At 35.9% G+C, this 15,276-nt stretch overlaps 1 protein-coding gene across 1 annotated transcript in view; it reads left to right on the forward strand.

Annotated features, from left to right (window-relative positions):
* The window catches only part of LOC131953374 (WD repeat-containing protein 19-like), a 33,100-nt gene that overhangs the window by 5,036 nt on the left and 12,788 nt on the right, over nucleotides 1-15,276 (forward strand). The window contains exons 5-25 of the mRNA XM_059316536.1: nucleotides 1,223-1,321; nucleotides 1,659-1,872; nucleotides 2,120-2,232; nucleotides 2,518-2,599; nucleotides 2,958-3,049; nucleotides 3,809-4,049; nucleotides 4,459-4,573; nucleotides 5,036-5,145; nucleotides 5,228-5,353; nucleotides 5,577-5,726; nucleotides 5,975-6,055; nucleotides 6,391-6,457; nucleotides 6,800-6,976; nucleotides 7,111-7,135; nucleotides 7,599-7,696; nucleotides 8,089-8,150; nucleotides 9,274-9,384; nucleotides 10,094-10,332; nucleotides 10,636-10,711; nucleotides 10,857-10,939; nucleotides 11,492-11,632. Of these exons, the coding sequence (XP_059172519.1) occupies nucleotides 1,223-1,321; nucleotides 1,659-1,872; nucleotides 2,120-2,232; nucleotides 2,518-2,599; nucleotides 2,958-3,049; nucleotides 3,809-4,049; nucleotides 4,459-4,573; nucleotides 5,036-5,145; nucleotides 5,228-5,353; nucleotides 5,577-5,726; nucleotides 5,975-6,055; nucleotides 6,391-6,457; nucleotides 6,800-6,976; nucleotides 7,111-7,135; nucleotides 7,599-7,696; nucleotides 8,089-8,150; nucleotides 9,274-9,384; nucleotides 10,094-10,332; nucleotides 10,636-10,711; nucleotides 10,857-10,939; nucleotides 11,492-11,632 (2,502 nt within the window). The remainder of the gene's footprint in view (nucleotides 1-1,222; nucleotides 1,322-1,658; nucleotides 1,873-2,119; nucleotides 2,233-2,517; nucleotides 2,600-2,957; nucleotides 3,050-3,808; nucleotides 4,050-4,458; nucleotides 4,574-5,035; nucleotides 5,146-5,227; nucleotides 5,354-5,576; nucleotides 5,727-5,974; nucleotides 6,056-6,390; nucleotides 6,458-6,799; nucleotides 6,977-7,110; nucleotides 7,136-7,598; nucleotides 7,697-8,088; nucleotides 8,151-9,273; nucleotides 9,385-10,093; nucleotides 10,333-10,635; nucleotides 10,712-10,856; nucleotides 10,940-11,491; nucleotides 11,633-15,276) is intronic.

The following is a 15,276-nucleotide window of genomic DNA, read 5'->3' on the forward strand; positions in this document are numbered from 1 at the left end:
GGGATGTCTATGGAATAGCAGAAGTTGAGGATTGTCTACGGAATAGCAGAAGTTGGGAAATGTCTGCTGAATAGCAGAAGTTGGGGATGTCTACGGAATAGCAAAAGTTGGGGAATGTCTATGGAATAGCAGAAGTTGGGGAATGTCTGCTGAGTAGCAGAAGTTGGGGAATGTCTGCTGAGTAGCAGAAGTTGAGGAATGTCTGCTCAGTAGCAGAAGTTGAGGAATGTTTGCTCAGTAGCAGAAGTTGGGGAATGCCTGCAGAATAGCAGAAGTTGAGGAATTTCTGCTGATAGCAGAAATTGGCGAATGTCTGCTGAATAGCAGAAGTTGGCGAATGTCTGCTGAATAGCAGAAGTTGGGGAATGTCTGCTGAGTAGCAGAAGTTGAGGAATGTCTGCTGATAGCAGAAGTTGGCGAATGTCTGCTGAATAGCAGAAGTTGGCGAATGTCTGCTGAATAGCAGAAGTTGGGGAATGTCTGCTGAGTAGCAGAAGTTGAGGAATGTCTGCTGATAGCAGAAGTTGGCGAATGTCTGCTGAATAGCAGAAGTTGAGGAATGTCAGCTGATAGCAGAAGTTGGCAAATGTCTGCTGAATAGCAGAAGTTGGCGAATGTCTGCTGAATAGCAGAAGTTGGGGAATGTCTGCTGAGTAGCAGAAGTTGAGGAATGTCTGCTGATAGCAGAAGTTGGCGAATGTCTGCTGAATAGCAGAAGTTGAGGAATGTCAGCTGATAGCAGAAGTTGGCAAATGTCTGCTGAATAGCAGAAGTTGGCGAATGTCTGCTGAATAGCAGAAGTTGGGGAATGTCTGCTGAGTAGCAGAAGTTGGGGGATGTTTTTGAATAGCAGAGGTTGGGGAATATCTGCTGAGTAGCTGAAGTTGGGAAATTTAGCAGAAGTTGGGGAATGTTTATGGAATACCAGAAGTTGGGGAATATCTATGGAATAGCAGAAATGGGGAATGTCTGCTGAGTAGCAACTAGTCTAATGCATAGCTGGTTTTAACTGGGGAATGTCTACTGAAAAGCCACTAGCTGAAGTATTTTGAAGTGCTATTTATTTATTATTGCATTTTTATCAGCTCTAGAATAAAGCCTCAGTGGTTGATATAACTGTATAAGAATTAGTTATTATTCTGATTTGGACAACATGTACTAATTGAATTCTTCTGTCTTTTGACACTTTTGTAAACACTTATGATGTTTCTTTACCAAACAGGGATGGAATGACATTTTTATTATGGTCCAAAACTGGTTCTTACTTAGCCATTGGAACAGTAAAAGGGAATCTTCTCTTGTATAACCATCAAACCTCAAAGTAATTACCTCTCAGTTTTCATAAACTTATTAACTGTTCAGTTCTAGAGTGTCTATAATCTTTAAACAGATACTATCCTAAAATTGGTTGTAGTTTTTAAAATGGTACTGTACTTAAATCTGGTTGTAATAAGTATTAACCTGTTGTCTACCTGTTGTGTTCCTCATCTTAAGAAATTTACTTTTAGTTTAAACAATATATCTTTTCTAAACTGCTGTTACCATTCAAAACGGAATATTATAATTATGAAGAAAATAATTGATTTGGGAGGGGGGGGGGGAATTAATTTACAACCCTTCTTTTTTGTGATATCTATTGTATGTTGACATTTGTTTAGAAAAAATATTGTGATTGGTAAACATACCAAAAAAATCACCTGCGGGGCGTGGAGCGCAGAAAACCTGTTGGCTCTGGGGAGCGAGGACAAGACACTGAGCATCAGCAATGTGGATGGTGACACCCTGAGGCAGACCCCACTGAGGGGCGATCCCACAGATCTGGAATTTTCTGAGATGAAAGGGGATGAGAGAAGTTCAATCGGAGAAAACACAGTAAGTGCTAATGTTAATTCATGACAAAATACAGTAAGTGCTAATGTTAATGTACAGTGATAAAATACAGTAAGTGCTAATTTTAATGTACAGTGACAAAACACAGTAAGTGCTAATTTTAATGTACAGTGACAAAATACAGTAAGTGCTAACATTGATGCACAGTGACAGGTTTTAGCTATGCTGTTTGGTAACAGTGTATTTTTTAAAATTTTATATCTTATACATGATGGGATTTTTTTTCTAGGTCAGTGTAAATGTTGCTAACAAGACTTTATTCCTTTTTAACATCAACGACCCAGACAACCCTATAGAATTGGCATTTCAACAAAAATATGGATCTATTATAGCTTATAAGTGGTAAATATATAACTATGTAATTCATTGCTGTTTTTTAAATAGTTTAATTCCATTTTAGTCTTAGATTGATACACATAGTCTTAAATAGCATCTTGCTATCCTAAAGTCTAACATAGATTGCTGTACATAGTGTTTCAAAGTATCCTTTTCAACCTAAACTCTTAACATTGACTGCTACTAACATTGACAGCGGCACACATTCTAACAAAGTATGTTTCTAGCCTCAAGTCTTATCTAGACTGCTATCACTCTATAAAACCTGAGCCTGCTGTGTTTACACTCTAGGTTTGGAGATGGTTACATCCTCATTGGTTTCTCACAAGGCTATTTTGTGGTCATCTCAACCCACCTGAAAGAAATTGGTCAGGTAGGCTTTCATTTATCACTTGTCAATTATTATTTTTACTGTAAGACTTATTAAGGCCCATAAAAAGTTAAAATTAAGTATAAAAATAAAGAAACTCATATTTTAAAAAATACATAAATGGTCTTTAAAAGACTTTGTATTTAGAAAAAAAACTACCTTCTCAAAGATTCTAAAAAATTGGGCTAAGCAATATTCTAAATACTGCCATAGTTCAGCTTTTAAAATGATTCTGTTCACAAATCTAAAACTATACAATAAGTCTTTACACATTTTTGTTTCCTTCATCTTGAACATCCTCAGTCACTCATATAAATAATACAATATATTTGTATACACTGTTTTAACACTGTATCCCCAGGAATGTTTCCAAGCTCGTAACCATAAAAACAACCTGACGAGCATAGCCATATCAACAGCTCTTGGTAAAGCAGCTTCATGTGGGGATAACTGGTAGGTTGGAGAAACTGTCAACTAGTCAACTTTCCTCTCATGGTTTAGATGGTTTATGTCAATGAGCAGTCATTGTTCAGTTACAAAATCTAACATTAAACTTCTGACTTGTGAGAGTGACTAATAATTTTAGACACTTTGGCTGGCAATAACTTGATAACATTTTTTTCTTCCATATAGATAAGCATTAAAGCTGATCCCCTTTAGCACAGAAGTCCATTACCTTACTGTTTTCCTTAGTTAAAATGACTGGATTTCTTTCTTTAGTTAAATTCATGCCTGAATTATTTCCATCGCTAAATTCATGACTAGTTGGATCTATGACTTTATTCTTGCCCTTGACTGGTTTGCATTAGCATAAAAATCCATGACTTGCTTGTCTCCCTTAGCATAAATGTCCATGGCGTGTTTGTTTCCCTTTGCATAATGATCCATGACATTCTCTCCCTTAGCATTAAGATCCATTACTTGATTCTCTCCTTTAGCATAAAGATCCATGACATGATTCTCTCCCTTATCATAATGATCCATGACATGATTCTCTCACTTAGCATTAAGATCCATGACATGATTCTCTCCCTTATCATAAAGATACATGACATGATTCTCTCCCTTATCATAAAGATCCATGACATGATTCTCGCTATCTTATCATAAAGATCCATGACATGATTCTCTCTCTGTCCCTTAGCATTAAGATCCATGACTTGATTCTCTCCTTTAGCATAAAGATCCACGACATGATTCTCTCTCCCTTAGCATTAAGATCCATGACTTGAGCGACCTGAAAGAAATGTATGCCATCATCACACTGGACGAGGAGAAAAGTCTGGACAAGATTGCCTGGAGTGATGATGGTCAGCTCCTGGCCGTGTCCACCCCAAGAGGTGGTTTACACGTCTACCTGGCACGTCTGCCAATGCTGGCCTGTGTCAACAACACCCGGGTGGCCTATCTCACCTCATTGCTGGAGGTCACGGTGGAGGATCACATTGCACAGGTCAGCTTTTTCTTACATACCGTTTCTTTTTCCCTGCCAACCAGTTTTAGTATTAGTTATTAGTTCCATTCATTTACCTTTTTTTTTTGGCTTTTTTTTTTACCTTACTGTACAATATGCTCCATATTTTTTAAACTTTTTTTAAAAATATTTTTTAAAATTTACACTTAATTTTTAATTTACACTTTTTAGTTTAGTCTTAATTTTTAATTTACAATTAATTTTTAATTTACCCTTTTTAGTTTATACTTAATTTTTTATTTACACTTAATTAATTTTTTAATTACACTTTTAAGTTTACACTTCATTTTTTAATTATACTTTTAAGTTTACACTTAATTTTTAAATTACCCTTCATTTTTAATTTACACTTCATTTTTAATTTATACTTCATTTTTATGTTTACAAGGATCCACCAGTGAGTGTTCAAGTGGAAGTGGAGCCATCTTTTGTTGGTGTTGGACCTTATCACCTGGGTGTTGGCATGAACAACAGAGCATGGTTTTACCTGTTTGGGGAAACAGGTGAGTTGTTTATAACATGGTGATGGTATGAACAACAAAGCATGGTTTTACCTGTTTGGGGAGACAGGTGAGTGGTTTTATATCATAAGGTGTTGGCATGAACAAATGAGCATGGTTTTACCTATTTGGTGAGTTGCTTTATACTTTGTGACTTTTTAAGAATAAAATGTAATTGTCTTAAATGTCTACAAACATTCAGTACAGCCTAACACAATTCCTTGATTCTAATTTGATAATTCATAGCATGAGGTATTCATTATCTGGCAATATTTTTTATCCCTTTCAGTGTACCTAATGAAATACATCAAAAATTATTAAAAGCATCATGTATAACTCTCGCTCATATATACTTAGGATTCTAATTAAAAGAAGGATCAATAAAGCAAACTTTGTAGGCCTACAGTTAGAATTTTTTTCCCCTTTATTCTATAGTGTATAGAAATTGTAAAAATGCATCTATAGGTCTGGTGTTGCTGAAAGAAAGCAAAGAATATCTTGGCACAGTCCAGTCCATGAGCATGAATTCAGACTATGCAGCTGTCAGTTTTGAGGGCAAAGTTCAACTTCATATGGTAAAGCTGACTCTCTTCTTTTATGTTTGATTTATACATAATCCCTTGCAAAATTGTAATGTGTTTTTTTTATGTCTGGCAGATTGAAGGGGAGGGAACTGGTGCTAGTGATGAGAAAGAATCTCGGCTTTTTCCAGACTCTGATCAGAAAAACTGCAAGATTACCTCCCATGCTATGACCAATGAGTTTCTCATCTTCTCCACAAATGTAATTTGATCATTTGTTATTTTTTTTTTTTATGTTTTATTAAAAATTTTGTTTTTAGTTTGTTGTTTATTTTGTAAATTTTTTTTTTTTTAAATTAATAACTTTTTGTATTCTTTTCTGTAACTTGAAAATAGCAAATATAGCATTTTTAACTATATAGCCCTATATTTTTACATTCAAAGTATGTTTAAAAATACTAACAAAAAGTAAAATATTGTTGCAGATTGGTGGCATCCACTACTTTTACATTGAAGATTTTAATTATGTGGTGGAACATCGTCATGTGACTGGCATCCGCAAGATTTTCCCTGACACAAGTGGGGCCCATCTTGTGTTCCTGGATGAGAAGAGTGACGGATATGTCTACAACTCTGTGAGTCTGTCTATCTACACAATTTGTTTGATTCTCTTTTACACAAGATATTTCAATATTTCAAGTAATTCCTAAGGGAATTTGTTTACACAATTTAATTGATAAAATTTTGTGAGTAGATCACTGCGAGGTTGATTTTTTTATACACTTGATTTTTTTCCCCACTTTTATGATAAATATCATTAGTTATACAATTATTGAATCTTAATTATATTTAGATTAGAACGCTGTTTGTATTTGTTACCCAGGCTGACGACACTGTGATTGGTATCAGTGACTTGTCGCCTACAGTTCAAGGTGTGTTGTGGGAGAACTGGCTTCCTGATAAGGTGGGTACACAAATCATTTTTTGAACTCCATATTTCATTCACGCTGAGAGAAAATGTCAGCCACATTCTGCTGAGTAGCTCTGTGTTTAGGGGTCATCCATTTATACCATCTGCAATGAGGGGGAAGGAGTCCACACAAAAAAGGATGACTTTTATAGACATCGGCATGTTAATTTTTTGTGGACATCATGTAAGGATGACCCCCTTTCTCTTACATTATTTACCACAGTTGTAGATGTGTACACTAGTTGTAGCTTTATACAAAAGCATTTTTTTTTAAATTTTCATATCTACAATTTATAAGCATTGAAATTTGATCTACTATTTTTTACCAGGGAGTCTTTATGACCTACGATAATGAGAAGATGTACACCTACATTTATTCTATGGATTCAGTTAAAGGTAAGTGAGGAGTTATTTCCCCTGACTACTGATTCAAAAATGAGTTAAGTTCCTCTTCTGACCTAGCGATCAATTGATCTCTGCATATGGAGAGTTAGTGTGGTAAGTCTAGCTGCCTTTATTTTCCCATCAGGTACCCATCAGAGCTGGGTGGACTCAGAGACATCTTACAGCCAACTCAAATCTAAACCAATTGAAAAATAATAATAAAATATTTTATTTTATTGCAATTTTTACTGTTTACGGTGATGTTTTAAAGAATTGCTGGTTTAGTGGATACCACCTTTTAATCTATTTAGAAAAACTAAATACATTTCTATAGTTGATGTTTACTTTTCACAGGAAGTCATGTGTCATTTGTTGGGGCAAGCAAGTTACCATATGGCCAGATTCCTGTGTTGCTGTACAATGGGGAGGTTACTCTGCAAACAGCTAGTGGGAAAATGGCTAACCTCCTCCTGAACACACATGCTCATGTCTTCAATGAAAATCCACATCAACTGTCTCTCAATGATGTAGGTGAACTGTTAACACACATACATTTTATTGTATTTGAGCTATTTTATCTCTATTCTAAACAAATGTAAACATGATTTTGCTAAGGTTCACTAACAGTTTAAAACTTAACTTTTCCTTTCAGTGTAAAGTTGCAGCCAAACAATGTATTAGTCTTAAAAGGTGAGTTTCTTCTGTGGATTATGTAACTATTGTTTTTTTTTCCTTAACATTAATCTGACTTTTAAAAATGTGTTTCCTTTGAAAAATTTTAATATTTCATTCACAGTAAAAAATTAGTGTATTTGTATATTAAATGAGGAATTAGTTTGTGTTGTTATTTAATAGTGCATTGCCATCATTACATCCCGACATGTTTAAAGGATGCTGTTTATGATGATATTACATAGTGCCACTGTTACATACCTACTTGATATTTCCAAAGGATCTTGTTTATGTTTATATTAATTAGTGCCATTGTATTACTGCTATCTTGATATGTCTAAGAATTTTGTTTATGTTTATATTAAGTAGTGCCACTGTTACAAACCTACTGCTGTCTTGAAATGTCCAAAGGATGATGTTTATGTTGATAATTTGTGGTGCCATTGTTACAGACAATCTGTTTTCTTGATATGTCCTAAAGGTTCAAATATGCCTGGGTGTTTTGTGCTCTGATAAAGAAAGATGACATGTGGAAAGAACTTGGCAAAGCGGCTTTACAAAATCTGGATCTTGATTTTGGTCAGTTTTTTTTTTTTTACAGAATTAGTAAAAAAATTGTATAGTTTTGTTGGGTGGCTGTACTTGCATTCAATCAGGCACATTATACATTTAGCAGTCATTGTTTATAAACTTTATGTAACTATGGCTTTGTTGTGTCAGTGTTTTGCTTTAAATCACATTCTAGCAACAATTTGATAGTGACTATTTAATTAAAAATTTAAATTTTTCAGAGAAAAAACTGCCTTTATTGTCCCACTTCACAAGTAATTATAGTCTACAGTTGCCTTGTTAAACTTCTGAATAAATTGTGAATGATAATGGCTGTTTAAAATGTAAATAAAATAATTGAAATGTTTTTTTTTTTGTAGAATCGATGATTTCGACTTAAACATTTTTTTTCTTAACTTCAGCGATTCGAGTGTACAGACATATAGGGGATGTGGGTATCGTGTCCTCACTACAGAAGATTCAGGTTAGTTGTTGTTATAAATTAGGCTAAAATAGTTGTTGTATTGGTCTTTGCTGTCTTAGAATCATCACTTCTATTTACAAGTGTGTGCTTGCATACTGCTGCTAAATTGTTATTATATATTTCATTGGTGGAACAAATTGAATATTGGTTAATGTATTGATATGTTATCTTTGAATGTGTAGTGTTGTACTGATCAGTGACATGTTGTATAGACCCATGAAATGTTGTTTAGACCCATAAAATGTTGTATAGACCCATGGAAAATTTTTGTATTGGCCTGTGAAATGTTGTATAGAATTGAATTGCCCTGTAGAATGTTGTATAGAATTGAATTGCCCTGTAAAATGTAGTTTTATAGACCAATGGAATGTTGTATAGACCAATGGAATGTTTTTGTATTGGCCTGTGAAATGTTGTATAGAATTGAATTGCCCTGTAGAATGTTGTATAGAATTGAATTGCCCTGTAGAATGTAGTTTTATAGACCAATGGAATGTTGTATAGACCAATGGAATGTTTTTGTATTGGCCTGTGGAATGTTGTATAGAATTGTATTGCCCTGTAGAATGTTGTATAGAATTGAATTGCCCTGTAGAATGTTGTATAGAATTGTATTGCCCTGTAGAATGTTGTATAGAATTGTATTGCCCTGTAGAATGTTGTATAGAATTGTATTGCCCTGTAGAATGTTGTATAGAATTGTATTGCCCTGTAGAATGTTGTATAGAATTGTATTGCCCTGTAGAATGGTGTATAGAATTGTATTGCCCTGTAGAATGTTGTATAGAATTGTATTGCCCTGTAGAATGTTGTATAGACCCATGGAATGTTGTATAGGATTGTATAGACCTGTGGAATGTTGTATAGGATTGTATAGACCTGTGGAATGTTGTATAAACTCATGGAATGTTGAATAGAATAGTATTGCCTTGTAGAATGTTGTTTTATAGACCAATGGAATGTTGTATAGACCTGTGGAATGTTATAAAGACCTGTGAAATGTTGTATAGACACGTTGAATGCTGCATTGACAATTAAAATGTTGTATATACCTGTGCAATGTTGTTGTATTGACAAGTAAAATGTTGTATAGACCTGACCTATGCTATCTATGACCCACCAGGCTATTGAAGACAAAAACCAGCTGTCTGGGTACATCGCTATGTTCCTGGGGGAGTTTAACCTGGCTCAAGACTTGTTTCTAGCATCACAGCATCCACTGGCAGCCCTAGAGGTCAGTTAAAGATGGGGGAGGGTAGCTTTAAACTCTAGGAACTAACTCTTGTTAAATGTATTAAATTGAATTGCTTCTCACCACCTGGCTTGCTTTATTATTGAAAGGTTATATAACTTCCCTACTGTCTGTTTTTTTTTCTGGCTGATTTATTATTAACTGTACCCTCTTCAAGTTGAAATCTTACCTGTAATCTCATTGGTTGATCTCTGGCTTGTGCCCTCTTTCACTCGACTTCCATATTAATCATTGTTCAGTCAGACCAATGAACTTTACTCTTTGACTCCTGAACTGTTATCTTTAACCTCTACCACTTGACCTGTCAGCCCTTTGTCCCCCTTTGTTCATTACAAGTAATAATAATAATAAACTTTATTTTATAACTGTAACAATAGTAAACAAGGAAGCCCTTTTTCACATTTTCCATTTTAAAAAAAAATGTATTAACATTTTAATAATGTTTTAATCAAATTTTAAAATCTTTCTAGTAAAATAGGATTTAAAAATGTGGAGTAAAGAAATAATATTTACATAGTAATATTACATAGTGGAACAGAATGAGAATAGATTAGATGAATGATGAACAAAGTGTAGCCCTGTTATGTGGATCCCCTCCCACATAGTTATATTACATAGTGGAACAGAATGAGAATAGATTAGATGAATGATGAACAAACATGTAGCCCTGTTATGTGGATCCCCTCCCCAGATGCGTAGAGACCTGCTCCACTGGGACAGCGCCCTACAGCTGGCCAAAGCCCTGGCCCCCGAGCAGATCCCCTACATCTCCAGGGAGTACGCTCAGCAGCTGGAGTTCACAGGGGACTACATCAACGCCTTGTCCCACTACGAGAAGGGGATCACCAAGAATGAAGCGGAGCGCGACAATGATGAAGTCTGCGCTGCTGGTATAGCCCGCATGTCTATAAGGGTGGGGGACATCAGAAGGTGGGTAGTGGTTCCTCAAGTATTTTGTTGACATTTTGCCACTATTTAGATCTAAACACTTCTCATTGATTTAGTTGTAAATGTTGAACTTTTTAAAATAATTTAAAAAAAAACAAGTCATCTTCTTTTTTTTAAATTATATATCATCATAATAATTGTTATTATTGAATGGTCATCATTTGATGTACAGTAACTTTTAGGATTTTTTTTTTAACTACCTTTGCTTAATTTCAACTTCTTCACTTTGCACTGTAAAGGGCTTGTCTGTACCTATCCCACTCAATGCCTTAAATATATTCACAGAGGTGTCTCCATGGCAACCAAGATGCCCAGCAAGATTTTAAAGAAGGAATGTGCTGGCATTTTGGAAAGCATGAAGGTATTGTGACTTGAAAGTGACTATTTTTTTTATTCTTATTGCAATTTGTTTCATTCTCAATTTTGTGTGTTTTTTTAATCAAACCTAATAAATATAAACATGCCTGATCTACCATGTCTGACTGCTATCCCCCCTCCCCCACCAGCAATGGTCTGATGCGGCTGTGCTCTATGAACAAGGACAGTACTATGACAAGGCTGCCTCAGTGTACATCCATGGCAAGAACTGGTAGGTGACACGCCCCTTTTTACCTTTATCTCTCTTATTGAAAAACTTTTACCCCTGTGGGTCCATGTGTTGGGACAAACGTCAACCTTTAAATCTAACAAAACTCACTCCAATTTAACAAAACCTCCAATTTAAAGAAACCCACTCCATTTTAACAAAACCCCTCTAATCTTATCCCCTTGTGGGTTCGTGTTTAGGGACAAACATCAACTAAATCTTACCATCTAACCAACCCCCAATATTCCCCACCCCCACAATCTAATGAACCTACCTTCAAAGTTAGCATAAACAAAAACTTAAGTTAACTAAAACTTGTAAAGCTATGAAACCCTCTTAACAAGTTTAAAATGAAAACTCTTCCAAAGTCGACTAAAGCTTCAATAGTTAATGCACTCAAAAAAGCCTTAAGTTAAATAAAACTTACAAAGTTACTAAAACTAAAAGCACCTTGCAAGTAGACTAAACCCTACTAAACCCTCCATACTTTAATACTAGTGTGTATTCCACCAGCTGGGGAGTGCATGAACTGACACACAGAACATACTTTTTCAGGTCAAAGGTCGGAGAGCTACTGAACAAGATCACATCACCCAAGATCCACGCCCAGTATGCTAAAGCTAAAGAAGCAGATGGCAGGTACAAAGAGGCGGCTGAGGCTTACAAGCTGGCCAAGGAATGGGATAATGTTATAAGGTATGTGGTGATACAGGCCAAGGAATGGGATAATGTTATAAGGTATGTGGTGATACAGGCCAAGGAATGGGATAATGTTATAAGGTATGTGGTGATACAGGACAAGGAATGGAATAATGTTATAAGGTATGTGGTGATACAATCTAAGGAATGGGATAATGTTATAAGGTATGTGGTGATGTAGGATAAGTAATGGGATAATGTTATAAGGTATGTGGTGACACAGGCTAAGGAATGGGATAATGTTATAAGGTATGTGGTGACACAGGCCAAATAATGGGATAAAGTTATAAGGTATGTGGTGACACAGGCTAAGGAATGGGATAATATTATAAGGTATGTGGTGACACAGGCCGATGGAATGGGAAAATGTTATAAGGTGTGTGGTGATACAATCTAAGGAATGGGATAATTTTATAAGGTATGTGGTGATACAATCTAAGGAATGGGATAATGTTATAAGGTATGTAGTGACACAATCTAAAGAATGGGATAATGTTATAAGTTATGTGGTGACACAATCTAAGGAATAGGATAATGTTATAAGGTATGTGGTGACACAATCTAAGGAATGGGATAATGTTATAAGGTATGTGGTGACACAGGCTAAGGAATGGGATAATGTTATAAGGTATGTGGTGACACAGGCTAAGGAATGGGATAATGTTGTAAGGTATGTGGTGACAGGCCAAGGAATGGGATAATGTTATAAGGTATGTGGTGATACAATCTAAGGAATGGGATAATGTTATAAGGTATGTGGTGATACAATCTAAGGAATGGGATAATGTTATAAGGTATGTGGTGACACAATCTAAGGAATGGGATAATGTTATAAGGTATGTGGTGATACAGGCCAAGGAATGGGATAATGTTATAAGGTATGTGGTGATACAGGCCAAATAATGGGATAATGTTATAAGGTATGTGGTGACACAATCTAAAGAATGGGATAATGTTATAAGGTATGTGGTGACACAGGCTAAAGAATGGGATAATGTTATAAGGTATGTGGTGACACAGGCCAAATAATGGGATAAAGTTATAAGGTATGTGGTGACACAGGCTAAGGAATGGGATAATGTTATAAGGTATGTGGTGACACAGGCCAAATAATGGGATAAAGTTATAAGGTATGTGGTTACACAGTCTAAGGAATGGATAATGTAAGGTGTGTGGTGACACACTGGTCACCAAATAGTATTGTTGTATGTGAAATTCTCTATGTTAAACAAAATGATTCTGTGAGTTATAAAGACTACTAGACCACTGTTATCCTTAGGATAACTGTGGGTTTAGGGGTCATTCATAAATGATCTAACTCCTGTTTGGTAATTTTATCTTCCCCCCTTCCTTTCCCCACTCTCACACATTGTCACAAAAAGCCAGACCCCACATATAAAAAGACGTCACACTTCACCTAACATGTTTTTGTCTTTTCAAAACATAAATTTCTTTATTTTCTGAGCTCGCACCTCATATGAATAACAAATGAATATATTATTAAAGCTAACGTCAAACTAATAATAATGAATTAGAACCATTTGCTTGCGTTGTGATTTCCTACTGTGCACTTTCTACGTAGGAAATTTTTTTTTAAATTAACACTGGCATGATGGGTTTCGAACCCATACCATTTACTAGGTCACTAACACATTGTCATCTCAGCCAGCTAGGCACATACTTAATAATGAAAATTTCTAAATTCTACTTGATCTAGATCCACTAGAACTAAAAATGGCTTAAATCTAGTTTGATCTTGATGTATATATATATATATATATTATAACGGTCATAGCCCGTAGTCTGCCAAAATGCGCATTGGCCAATATCACCTACCATAGACCGGCCAAAGTTCAAAACTTTACTTCATTTCGGCCAATATTGCCTACCATAGACCGGCCAAAGTCCAAAACTTTACTTCATTTCGGCCTTTGGCCAGCCAATCCGTGGACTGGCCATGGTGGACCGGCCAAAGTCTAAAATGGCTCTTGATTTCAGCCTTTGGCCGGCCAATCCGCGGACTGGCCATGGTGGACTGGCCAGTCCAAATTAGAAGATCATCTGGCTAGGTACAGAGTCTGAATTAGAAGATTGTGAGCAGATTTTGGTTTTTTTATACCGTAAGGAGCATAAAAATTAAGTCTTTGTTAATTATTATTTGGAATTACATTGTTATTTTTAGCCTTGCAGCGATTTGTTGTGCACTAGGTTGTGCAATTGCAGTAAATGAGAGCAGTTTCATGAAGAATTGAAAACTCACTTCTAGCTTACAGTTTTTTAAATACAACCTTGTTCCGTTCCTAGCTTGTAGAAAGCGCCCTCGACGATCATGCCAACTGCAATGACGCTTCGGGGATCACCGCGACCTCTGTCAACATCTGGAATACGGATGCGACCAGTATCTTTCACTTCAGCTTGTTTAAATTTTGTTAGCATCTTAGCACCTTCAGTTTGCAAGGTAGTATGAGCTGCTGACCTGTTGTCCATGGTTTCTTGTTTATTGTGACATAATCTGCAAGTAATGTTCCCTCCATACCCTTCTTCTGCTTCATTGGCTATTCCGCATATTGCATGGACATTGTTGCCACAGGATCCACAAGAATGGGCTGCACTACAATATTTTTCACAAACAGAATCTGTTGGCCTTATTATTGTCACGCATCTGGACTGGACTTTGCACCACGGTAGCAGATGTGTTAGCTGAGGATGTCGTTGCATTTATGGCAATCTCCATTTCTTATTCAATGTGCTCAAGGTCTTCCTTAGTAGCCTCTCTTGGTAGATTTGAACTGCTAAGTCCCACTTTTGCTTTGCATCCAAACAAGGCTTTGTAGGGCGATTATTGGATTCCTTGATAAAAATTATGGTTTTTCAGAAGACTCTCAGCCCAATGAGCTGATTCATATGTCTGCATCCATGTCATCATCGTTTTTAGAACATCTTAGTTGGCACGTTCTACTGAACATTGGCTTTGACTATGCCTTGGTTTTCTTGTGAACTTCTTCTTTAGTTCAGAAATAACTTGATTCACAAATTCTTTTCCATTAGGATTTTTATTATTTATTTTGCCAGCCATCTGATTTGTCTGTCTTTGATCTGACGGTCCTTTTGGTCCATGTCGCATTACATATAGAATGCTATACAAAAAAGAGCTAAGCAATACGCTACTCACAATGAAACCGCACCCAGAATAATAAAAAATGCCATCACAACCTAGTCTAGATAGAACATTGGCCAGTACGTCCCGGCCAGTGCACGCATTGGCCGGCCAATTTACAGAATACGCTGTTAGTGCTAAGTTCTTCGGGCTTTGGCCAAGAGAGCCGGCCAATGCGCTGATTGACCGGCCAATGCGCAGATTGACTGGCCAATGCTGACTTTGGCTGCACTTCAGGCTTTGACCGTAACATATATATATATATATATATATATATGAATGTATGTATGTATGTCATTATGTATAGATATAGATATACATGTATGTATGTATGTATCGTTAAAATAAGTATTATCCTTAGGCCTAAATAAATTTTTGTATAACATTTTGAGGGAAAAAACATAGTTCTCTTCATTAATACATATATTACAGTACTACATATAGTGCAGATGCTCTCATGTAATCAAACAGACTAACAAAAAAA

Source organism: Physella acuta, unplaced genomic scaffold (assembly GCF_028476545.2).
Source record: "Physella acuta isolate Inbredline_101_S28 unplaced genomic scaffold, ASM2847654v3 ptg000918l, whole genome shotgun sequence".
Classification (NCBI taxonomy): Eukaryota; Metazoa; Mollusca; class Gastropoda; family Physidae; genus Physella; species Physella acuta.